This window comes from Xenopus laevis, chromosome 6S (genome assembly GCF_017654675.1).
Source record: "Xenopus laevis strain J_2021 chromosome 6S, Xenopus_laevis_v10.1, whole genome shotgun sequence".
NCBI lineage: Eukaryota > Metazoa > Chordata > Amphibia > Anura > Pipidae > Xenopus > Xenopus laevis.
The window spans coordinates 126358618-126370271 of record NC_054382.1 but is presented as its reverse complement, the minus strand read 5'-3'; the positions used below and the strand labels follow the sequence as shown (position 1 = coordinate 126370271).

Sequence of the window (11654 nt, the reverse complement as noted above, 5' to 3'; positions counted from 1 at the left end):
ATTTTGTAAATTTCCTGTGCCCAGTCCACATTGCTCAGGTCCCGTTCATGAAAATTTGCATAAATAAAGGGGGGAGACGGGTGACGAATGGCAGTGGGCCTAGGGGCACCCGCTATGTAAATCCGGCCCTGGTTGTCAGGAGAAAGAAAGAGGCTGCTCTGATGTTCTTCTGCTTAGGAAAGGTTTGGGAAAGGTTTTTAATTGTTATAGAATGGCCAATTCTAAGCAACTTTTCAATTGGTCTTCATTATTATTGTTTTTTTTATACATCCTGATTCTTTCTAGCTTTCAAAAGGGGGTCACCGACCCCCCGTCTTAAAACAATGTTCTTTAAAGCTAAAAATTTATTGCTGTTGCTGCTTTTTATTACTCGTCTTTCTGTTCCGACCCTCCCCTATTCATATTCCATATTCTCATTCAAATCAGTGCGCGGTTGCTAGGGTAATACGGACCCTGGCAACCAGATGGCTGATGCTGCAAACTGGAGAGCTGCTGAATAAAAAGCTAAATAACTCAAAAACTACAAATAATAAAAAAGGAAAACCAATTGCAAATTGTCTCAGAATATCTCTCTCTACATCATCCTAACAGTTAATTTAAAGGTGAACAACCCCTTTAAAACCTCCCCGTCTAGGAAATGCAATTATTGAGTGTAGATGGGGCTCACTTATGGCTACTGTACATTATGGCTGGGGCTTGTGTCTGGGGGCGTATTTTGTGGGGATCTGAGCGCGCGCTGTTGCTGCTGCAGAGTCGGACAGAATAAAGCCGCATTCAGTAGCCGGGCACAAGCGAGACATTGATAAAGAGCGACGATTCCCCAGAGCTCCAGTAGGGGGCGCGCTGTATGTACATTGTGTATAATGCGGACGGAAGGGGCAGAGCCGGGGTATTACACAGTGACAGAGCACAGGATTGCGGTGCGGACAGCAGTTCAGTTCTTTCTCTCCGGGATCTCACCCGTTGATCTCCTTCGGCAATCTCCGGATCCTCACAATGACCTTCAATGAGCAGCCATGGATTTTCCTTCCTTGCGGACGGAGGGGCAATTAAAGCTGCAATTAAAGCCGCGATCCTTTGCCTGAGTCAGGTGATCAGCTGGGCTAGGGGGGTCGCTGCCTCTGCACAAGCTTCTCATTGGGGGTCGCCGCCCGTCGTTCACCTACACAGGGGGATCCCCTCGTCTTGTGTTTATTAAAGGGACTTCTCCCATTCGGATCCTATAGGTTCTGCTGCTTGTGGATTGTGTCCCTATTCATTGTGGATTTTGTCCCAATTTATTGTGGATATTTTTCCAATTTATTGTGGATTTTATCCCAATTTATTGTGGATTGTGACCCTATTCATTGTGGATTTTATCCCAATTGATTGTGGATTTTATTCCAATTGATTGTGGGTTTTATCCCAATTGATTGTGGATTTTGTCCCAATTTATTGGGGATTGAGACCCTATTCATTGTGGATTTTATCCCAATTGATTGTGGATTGATCTGAAACATGGAGACTGTTATAGAGAAGGAATGCAGTGCTCTGGGGGGGCTCTTCCAGACCATCATCAGTGACATGAAGGTAAGACACATCTCTATTTCTATTATACTGATGCTCAGGGACATTTAAATAGCTCGCATTAAAGGGACAGTGTAGCAATTTAACCTTCACCCCCCTCCAATGATCTGGACTCTCATTATTATATTTAATTTTTTGCAAAAATAAGAATATTATAGTGTGTGGCTGAAAATAAAGATGGATTTTATATACACCCCCCCCCCATTGCCATAATGAGATCCAGTCGCTGCAAAGCAAACCCTTTTATCTGTGAAGCTGCCATGTGAATAATAAACTCCCCAGTGTATGGCTATAGGAATGCCGGGGCTCTGCTGCAGTATGGTAGCGCATGCAGTGACAGATAATGACCCAGACAAGCTGCTAATAATAACCTGCCTTATTCTAGGTGCTGGGAGAAGGTGAATGTCTGATGCATTGTGTCTGTGTTACATATATACAGCTGAGCAGGGTGGGCTTGGTGTGGGGGGGACTGCGGGGGCAGCTTACAAGGTGTCTATACAAGAGATGATTGGCTGTTTCTGTCTCTGTACAAAACTACAGTGCCTGTCTGTTGTTTAGCTTGTATGCTGTTTTGTAGATCAACAATAACTGATTTAAAGGACAAGTGTGTATATATATATATATATATATATATATATATATATATATATATATATATATATATATATAATAGCGAGAAGATTGCGGCACTCACAGCGTTTATAATGCAAAAAACAAAAATATTTTATTAACCTCAACGTTTCACAGGGATCTTCGTCAGGAACATCGAACAAACAGTCCGTTCGCTTCTCCTGACGAAAGATCCCTATGGGGGATCGAAACGTTTGTTTTTTGCATTATAAACCCTGTGAGTGCCGCAATCTTCTTGCTATTGTATAGACCTTGTGCTGGCACCAGGTAGTACCTTTGTTAACGGAGTGAAGTTTTATACTCCTGATGTGAGGGTTCTAAACGTTTTTTTTTTTAAAAGTGTAAAAAGATCCAGTGAGTGCAGTAATTTCCTGCAGGTGTTAGCATGGTTAACGGTGTGCACCATCAAGTCTTGAATATATATATATATATATAGTGAATTAAGTACCCCCTCTTGTAAATTATAAGGATATTATAAGTTACCAAGGAGTTATGTATAAAAACACGAGGACGAAGGTCATGGAACTCCAAGGTAACTTCTAATATCCTCATATTTTGCAACTGGGGGTATTTTAAGTATGGGATCCGTTATCTGTAAACCCATTATCCAGAAAGATATAACTTACAGAAAGCCCGTCTCCCATAGACTCCATTTTATCCAGAAAATCCAGATTATTCAAAAATTATTACTTTTTTCTCTGTAATAATAAAACAGTAGCATGTACTTGATCCCAACTAATATACATTGAATCCTTATTGGAAGCGGAATCAGCCTATTGGGTTTATTTAATGTTTAATGATTTTCTAGTAGAATTTAGGTACAGAGATCTAAATTGCAGAAGGATCTGTTATCCAGAAAGCCCCAGGTCCCGAGCATTCTGGATAATAGGTCCAATACCTGTAAGTTGTACATTGCAGCACCTACAAATATTCTGTTTCTTTCTCTAGTTCTGCCGACAGCCATGAAGTGCATTTGGTCACTGATGGTGATAGGTGGCTTTTGGGCCAATAATTCTCATTTGAGCTTTTTCAGGCACTGGTGACAGTCGGTTACCATCAAAGTCAGTGGCTAGCACTACAAGAGGTGGCAAGCATTTTTCTGCCAGCTGATCAGATATAAAGTGTGCCATTAAGGTGGCCATAGACAAAACACTTACGATTAGATTTTTCCAGGAAAGATCGTTCGTTTCTATACACACGAGTAGAGCTGAATCATCAGATCACCAATTAAAGATCTGCTGGTAGATCCCAATCTACTAGCCCTATTTCACCTTAAATGGCTACCCCCCTATGGATTCACAGCAATTTATCTATACATACTGTAGTAGAGCTACGGAAGCAAATACATAGTTCTACCAGTTTAGTGTAACAGTACATTATATTTCAGTGCCTGAACGTTTTAATTTTTTTGGTGTTATTAGCCCTTTAAGTACAGTATGTTGGGGTAAGTGCAAGCTTTGCACACTGTGTGTCCCATTTTTCCAGGTGGATTTTCTCCAGGTTGTTTGGATGACACTTGTGTGTCAGATAATTCAAAATTGCCTTGAGATTAGGGGATTTGAGCTGTTCTGGCACATTCACCCTTTTGTTCTTGAGACACTCCATTGTTGTTGCCTGTTGTGTTTGGGATGCCTTTACATTTATAGTTTTGTTGGTGTAGCAGCTTTAAGCAGCAGATGTCACCCTCTAGCATTTCCTTTGCCTACACTCTATAGGGCAGTTTTTCAGTTGGAATTATTTTTATAAATACAAGAACAGAAAAGGGGTTCCAGATGTGCGGCCCTCCGGCTGTTGAACTAAATTCCCCTTGAGAGGACTGCAGTGTGAGAACGGATGGAGGAATATTGTCTGTACCGTGTTTGTGTTGTGTAAAAAATATATTGTTTTGCTCCTGTCCATCCCTAGCTATTGTTAAGATGAGAGTTAACCCGAGGAGTGCTTGTTTATAGGAAGCTTCATTCAGCCCAGGGGTGACAGTAGTCTGTAGTTGTCAATCAAATATTGTTCCTAAAGCCTGTACATAAGGACGTGTAGTAGAAAAAGCAGCTTGTCCTGTCCTGTCTGTAACTGGTTTGTCTGACATCCCCCCCCAAAATTCTATTATCCTCCTTCATGTGCCTGAAGCACTGGGTAAATAAACAATGACACACACATACACACTCTTGTTTTCTTTGTGTGTTTGTTTTCTTAACAGGGCTGTTGAAACTACCTACTACACAGTAGGTAGAATGATACCATCAATTATACTGTGGCTAGTAAGGCAAGATGGGTGTCAAGAGAAAATTGTTGAAACTGCGGAATAGTGTTTAGTAAAGCAAGATGGTGTCAAGGGAAGCAGGTAAAGTAGGGAGAGATGGTACTTATAGTAACAGTGGGATAATAGTCTCTGGAAAGGGAGTGTAACTGTGGGATAGCAGGTAAAGTAGGGAGAGATGGTGCCTATAGTAACAGTGGATAATAGTCTCTGGGAAGGGAGTGTGACTGTGGGATAGCAGGTATAGTAGGGTGAGATGGTGCCTATAGTAACAGTGGGGATAATAGTCTCTGGGAAGGGAGTGTGACTGTGGGATAGCAGGTATAGTAGGGAGAGATGGTGCCTATAGTAACAGTGGGGATAATAGTCTCTGGCAAGGGAGTGTGATTGTGGGATAGCAGATATAGTAGGGAGAGATGGTGCCTATAGTAACAGTGGATAATAGTCTCTGGGAAGGGAGTATGACTGTGGGATAGCAGGTATAGTAGGGAGAGATGGTGCCTATAGTAACAGTGGATAATAGTCTCTGGGAAGGAAGTGTGACTGTGGGATAGCAGGTATAGTAGGGAGAGATGGTGCCTATAGTAACAGTGGATAATAGTCTCTGGGAAGGGAGTGTGACTGTGGGATAGCAGGTATAGTAGGGAGAGATGGTGTCTATAGTAACAGTGGGATAATAGTCTCTGGGAAGGGAGTGTGACTGTGGGATAGCAGGTATAGTAGGGAGAGATGGTGTCTATAGCAACAGTGGGATAATAGTCTCTGGGAAGGGAGTGTGACTGTGGGATAGCAGGTATAATAGGGAGAGATGGTGCCTATAGTAAAAACTGTTGCGTTTATTCATATTTGAAAGTGGAATTGTCTTAAAAGTTGTAACTATTAAAAATTTTGGTTTTAACATTTTTTTTTACCATTTGAAGGGCATGCCATATTTGTTTTAGGGTGGGCTCATGTCTAGGACGTTCGAGGATCTCTTTTGTCTTTATTTTGCTTCCTTGGACATGTGTAATAATAAGTGGCCACTTCAATCGTTTGCACCAACATCTCTAATAAAGACATATAAATGACCTCTATGTACCTGATCTATTCAAATTGTCCTAAGTGTAAGTTTATAAACAAAGTTTCGCTAGGCAGAAACGAACGTTAGCTATAAAATGTTTGCGCTGACGAATTTACGCTAGCAAAACTTCGCAGTATACTGAGACACAACTTTGCATTTTAGTTAATTTAGTGGTAGCAAATTTGCCCCTGACGAAGTGGCGCGAAGCATGGCAAATAGTGATGTGCGGGTCGACCCGATACCTGTGGGTTTGGGTCGACCTCGTACTGCTCCTTGCGGGTGGCGGTCGGGTGCGGGTTGAGCTCTTCTCCTGCTCTCCCCGCCCTTCAAATGCCGGCATCCGACTTCCGGGTTCTGATTTTATAGTCTCGCGTCTGCTCGCCCTGTCCCTTTTGTGACGTCATTGTGACGTCATCGGCGGGGCGGCTCGGGTCTATAAAAGGACCCCAGCAGCGCAGTTGCGGACGGCAGCAGGGCAGTTTAGGGTCGGGTGTGGGTCAGGGAAACCCTGACCCGCACATCACTAATGGCAAAGCCTTCACAGACGAAAATTCGCCCTCTAGTGAATTTGCCCCATAGTCTCTGGGAACTGACTAGAAGTGATGATGACTTTTCCTTTTCCTCACTTAAAAACAGTTTTTATAACTGCCATGCTATTAGAGGTAATTTTAGTATGTAGTGAAGAGGAGGCTTTCTTTGTTAATTTTGGACTGGATTACATTTTTGTGAATTCAAGTGCAGTTGTGAGGAAAGTTTTGTAAATGTTACCTTGCACCCACTGCAAGTTGCATACAGTGCAAATCAGTGTTCTGTTCTTGTAAACAAGCATGCAAATTGTTTCAAATGTATTTTCTCCTGCATTTGTGTTTGAATGGCCCAAATCAATTGACAGTTGCAGGGCTCTGAACCATTATTGCTTAGTGGCTGGGGTTTACAGCAAAGTATCCGACAGCCCTTTCAGTGTCAGCAACCTGTCTGCTTTAATGGTTTTGCAATGTAGTCCCCCTTTGCAGTTCAGTATCTAATCTGTTCCAAGTTTGGAATACTATTTTGTTCATACGCCCAGTTTTTGAAGTAGGGAGAGCTCTGTTCTCTGGGTGGCACATTTATTGGCTTCAGGCCTGCTCCGATATCCCTAAGCACCCATATACATAACATACGTGATGTTTGCACGCAATGCATTTTATCACTTGACTGGCTGCTTGGAATGTGCATGTTCTTGCAACTTGACCTCTCATCAGCCCCTCCACCTTGGAATCATGTGGGTGATGTTGTAACCGGCACGTGTGTATCTATAACATAGTAAGTTAGGTTGGAAAAAGAAACATATCCATCAAGTTCAACCTTTTAACGCTATTTTAACAGCTAGTTGATCCAGAGAAAGGGAAAAAAACCCATCTGAAGCCTCTCCAATTTGCCTCAGAGGGGAAACAATTCCTTCCTGACTTCAAAATGGCAATGGGACCAGTCCCTGGATCAATTGTACTATGAACTATCTTCCATAACCCTGTATTCCCTCACTTGCTAAACACCATCCAACCCCTTCTTATACCTATCTAATGTATCAGCCTGTACCACTGATTCAGGGAGACAATTCCACATCTTCACAGCTCTCACTGTAACAAACCCCTTCCCAATATTTAGCTGGAACCTCTTTTCTTCTAATTGGAATGGATGACCTAGTGTCAGTTGGAAAGACCTACTGGTAAATAAAGCATTAGAGAGATTATTATATGATCCCCTTATATATTTATACATAGTTATCATATCTCCCCTTAAGCGACTCTTCTCCAGCGTAAAGAACCCCAATTTGGCCAGTCTTTCCTCATTGCTAAGATTTTCCATACCTTTTACCAGCCCAAATTCCCCTAGCAACCATACATTGAATTGAATATGAGACTGAAATATGAATAGGAGAGGGCCTGAATAGAAAGATGAGTAATAAAAAGTAGCAATAACAATAAATGTGTAGCCTTACAGAACATTTGTTTTTAAGACGGGGTCTGTGACCCCCATTTGAAGGCTGGAAAGAGCCAGAAGAAAGAGGCAAATAATTTAAAAACTCTAAAAGAGAAGAAATGAAGATCATGAAAAGTTGCTTAGAATTAGCCATTCTATAAAATACAAAACTTTATCTTAAAGGTGAACCACCCCTTTAAAAGAGAATTACACCCTAAAAATGAATATGATTTATATGTTATGGGCTTGTCTCCTGGGCTGGTCCACGTTCTGCCTCCAATCTCAAACTAAATTAGGATTATAAACCATCCTCTGAGTTTGGTGCATGAAAAAGGGAGAGAAATAAGTGTTGGTAAAGTGTTCAGTTTCCCAGTGCTTAAATATAGTTATATAGTCCAGATGAAGGACTACAATTCTCTGTTTTACCCAACCTGAAAAGATGTCAGAACGGTCTGGTACGGGTTATCATCATCATGAAAAGTTGAAAAAACATATTGTCATATTTCTGGGGTTTTCCAGGTGCTAGACATTGTTATATTGTGGTTTTACATTCTGTATTTTTAGTCTGGAATGGTCCTTCCAGGCATCCATAATCCTTCCCTGCAGCCTGAAACCTGTTCTGAGCAGCCATTTTAGCTCTCTGACTCTGAGGTACTAATTTACTCTTTAAAAATTGATGATGGTCATTATCAACGTCAAGCCACTTGGCCGTTACATGTTTTTACTGTAATCCTTCATCCAATTACCATCCTTTCCAGAAGAAATTATTTGTGCAGTAACCCCATTCGTTCCTACAGCAGGATAGTGGCATGGCAGCATTACCATGGAAACCTATAAGGCCCTCTCCTCCTTGAGAGTGAATGTCAAACAGTATAAAGCATGTTCTCTTCCATGTGTTTGTTAATCAGGGTAGGGGTCAGTTACATTATTTCATATATATATTAAAAGGGTAGTTCACCTTCAAGTACACTTTTAACATTTTAATGTTATAGTATGGCCAGTTCTAAACAACGTTTCCTCAGGTTTTTAAATTATTTGCCTTCTTCCTCTGACTCTTTCCAGCTTTCAAATGGGGGTCACTGACCCCATCTAAAAACAAATGCTCTGTAAGGCTACACTTTTATTGCTATTGCTGCTTTTTATTCCTCAGCTTCCTATTCAGGCCTCTCCTATTCTCTTATTCATATCAATGCATGGTTGCTAGGGGAATTTGGACCCTAACATGGGTTGACAGATGGCTGACATTGCAAACTGGAGAGCTGCTGAATAAAATGCTAAATAACACAAAAAAACAGAAATAATAAAACATGAAAATCAATTGCAAATATCCCTCTCTACATCATACTAAAAGTTAATTAATTTAATGGTTAACAACCTTTTAGAAAGAAAAGTGTAAGTCAAAGGCCTTAAATACCAGTCTGCTGGTGGGAGGGTGAGAAGGAAAGGCATTTTTACTTGGGGTGCCAAAACTTAGGCACCCCCAAGTCATTGTATCTACTTACCTTACACCCCGGGCCCGTGCTCCTATCATCAGAAAACTGCAACGACCCGGGGTTCCTCCAGCGAGCACCACAGAGAAAACCTCTTCCTGCTTCTTCCTTCTTCAAATTTCCCAGGGCAGACGCATGCGCAGTAGAACAAATAGTCAACTTTTTCATTAAAGTTTGGCTTTTCACTCTATTGTTCATGTGCCTAACCAGTGTCGGACTGGCCCACAGGGATACCAGGAAAATTATCGTGGGCCCAGGTGTCAGTGGGCCCTCCTGCTTCTAACCCTTTAGTCTATTTCAAGGTCATTCCCTATTTCTTTATGGGAAAAATACTAATATACTGCATAATAATGGAAGAATATAGTTAGTAGATATAAAAGCCTAGGAGAAAAAAGAGGTTGAGTAAGGAGAGGAGGAATAATAGTTTGTAAAGTGGGCCCATGGTCTTCGGTTTTCTGGTGGGCCCCTGGCATCCCAGTCCGACACTGTGCCTAACACCCCCAAGTATAACATGCCTTTCCTTCTTTTTTGTTTGTTTTTTTTTATTCGTTATTTTTGCTACTGGCTAACACGGTACCACCGTTTTTGATTTGTGCTTAACCATAATGTACTGTATACAAATGAGACTTAAATGGCACATAAAGGCAAAAAAATAAAATCCCATTTTTACTTTCTTTAATGAAAAAGAAACCTATCTCCAATATACTTTAATTAAAAAATGTGTACAGTTTTTATAAGAAACCTGACTGTATGCAGTGAAATTCTCCCTTCATTTACTGCTGTGGATAGGAATTGTCAGATGGTCCCTAACTGCTGAGCAGGGAAACAATCATACTTATGTACAGCAGGGGGAGCCCCCACCTTACTTCCCAGCCATGCAGAACTCAAGCCGCTTTTTTTATGATGATCCCTAAGCAGCCCAGACCACACTGAGCATGTGCACAGTCTTAGTCTTACAAAGATGTTTAATAAAGTTACAAGATGGTGACCCCTTGTAGCCAACTTTGAAAGCATTAATTATTTGTTTGATAAGGCTTGTGGTGCGGTAAGTTCATGTTTATATTTAGTATACAAAATAAAGCAGTTCTAGCCTTATTCTATTTTACACTTTACATGCCCTTTAAAACTGAAGAAACTGGCACAACTAGACGGCGACATTTTCTTTTTAACAAAGTGCAAAAAATAAAACCTGATTATTGCCCATGGATACCTTTCACTGATCTAACAGTATATATGCTGTGCCTTTTCAGCTTTCATTTGCATTTTGCCTGACGAAGGGGCCTTGTGCTCCGAAAGCTTGCAATGTATTTTTATTGTTAGCCAATATAGGTATCACTTCTACAATACTTTTACTTTGTTTACTTTGTTTGTTTTTTTATTTGTTATTTTTGCTACTGGCTTGTTGTTTTGTGCTTCTTCTTTAAGGAAATTCTTTGTGTCCCTGACCTGTCATTTATCCTCTCGGTACCTCCTTTAGGCTTGGACATAGCATTGGCTTGTCCTTGGTTGCCAGCATTAGAAGGGCCCCTTGTTTAGAAGGCCCCCTTGGTGAAACAGAAAGGTCATATTACATTGTATAACAGTAGATATTTTCATTATATGCTTCAGGGATCTCTAACCTGGGTTCATCAGGGTTTATATAATGCATATTCATAATATGGGCCTGAAAAAAAAAAGAAATGGAAATACCTATATAATGAGTAACTTTAAATAATACATTGTAAGCTAGGGACACAGAGGTCTCTTTAATAATCCTTTAATGTGTGTTTTAACCAGCGAGGGTAATCACAGACCACTGGACATGCACAGCACGTTGTGCCAACACAAATCTGCACGGCTGATACCAGGATAATTATCTTTGGGTCATGTCAGGCCTTTCAATGCAACTGCTGTGTTTTCTTTCAGATTAATTATAGCCGCATTAATTATGGCTCCACAAAGGGAAGGCATAGGGCTGGTTAATCCTTACTTCTTTACAAACACTGTTGTCTGGGTGGCAGGGAAAATTACCCAGTTTGCCAGGAGATTTGATTGTGGCATCTTTTTCCTATTTATTGAGATCTCGGCTGATATTGATATTGCCTAGTTAAATTTACTTGGGAAGGTTTTGGTTTATTTGAACACTTCAGACTGCACAGAATCAACATTCTGCAGACATTGCTGAGATTTTTTTCAGGTCCTGAACAAAATCCTTGATTTGGTGTTGCACCAAATCAAGGATTTTGTTCAGGACTTGTAGTACAGGTATGTGATCCGTTATCCAGAAAGCTCCGAATTACGGAAAGACTTTATTTTATCCAGATAATCCAAATTTTTAAAACAGTACCTTGTACTTGATCCCAACTACGGTAATATATAATTAATCCTCACTGGAAACAAACCCAGCCTATTGGGTTTATTTAATGTTTAAAGATTTTGTAGTAGAATTTAGGTATGGAGATCCAAATTACAGAAAGATGCATTATCCGGAAAACCCCAGGTCCCGAGCATTCCGGCTAACAAGTCCCATACCTGTAGTAGATTATCCTCTAAACTATCTCATCTAAACATGACATATTGTGGCAAATTCACTAACCTGCGGAGTTGCGCTAGCGCAGGCTTCGCCACACTTCGTCAGGCAAAGTTTCGCAAGGGCGCCACTAATTCAATAAAATCCGAAGTTGCGCTAGTTGCGCTAATGTTAATTCGTCAAGGA

At 40.9% G+C, this 11654-nt stretch overlaps 1 protein-coding gene across 11 annotated transcripts in view; it reads left to right on the top strand.

Annotated features, from left to right (window-relative positions):
- Positions 1 to 854: 854 nt before the first annotated feature.
- Positions 855 to 11654, top strand: part of mtss1.1.S (metastasis suppressor 1, gene 1 S homeolog) — a 98580-nt gene continuing 87780 nt past the window's right edge. For 4 of the 11 annotated variants that reach the window (XM_018223949.2, XM_041568012.1, XM_018223950.2 and 1 more), the window contains exon 1: positions 857 to 1090. In XM_018223949.2, coding sequence (XP_018079438.1) covers positions 1007 to 1090 — 84 coding nt within the window. In that variant the 5' untranslated portion in view covers positions 857 to 1006. Of the gene's footprint in view, positions 1570 to 8100; positions 8121 to 11654 lie in introns of those variants that run through there. The other 7 variants (XM_018223945.2, XM_018223952.2, XM_018223948.2 and 4 more) reach the window with 6 other exon arrangements.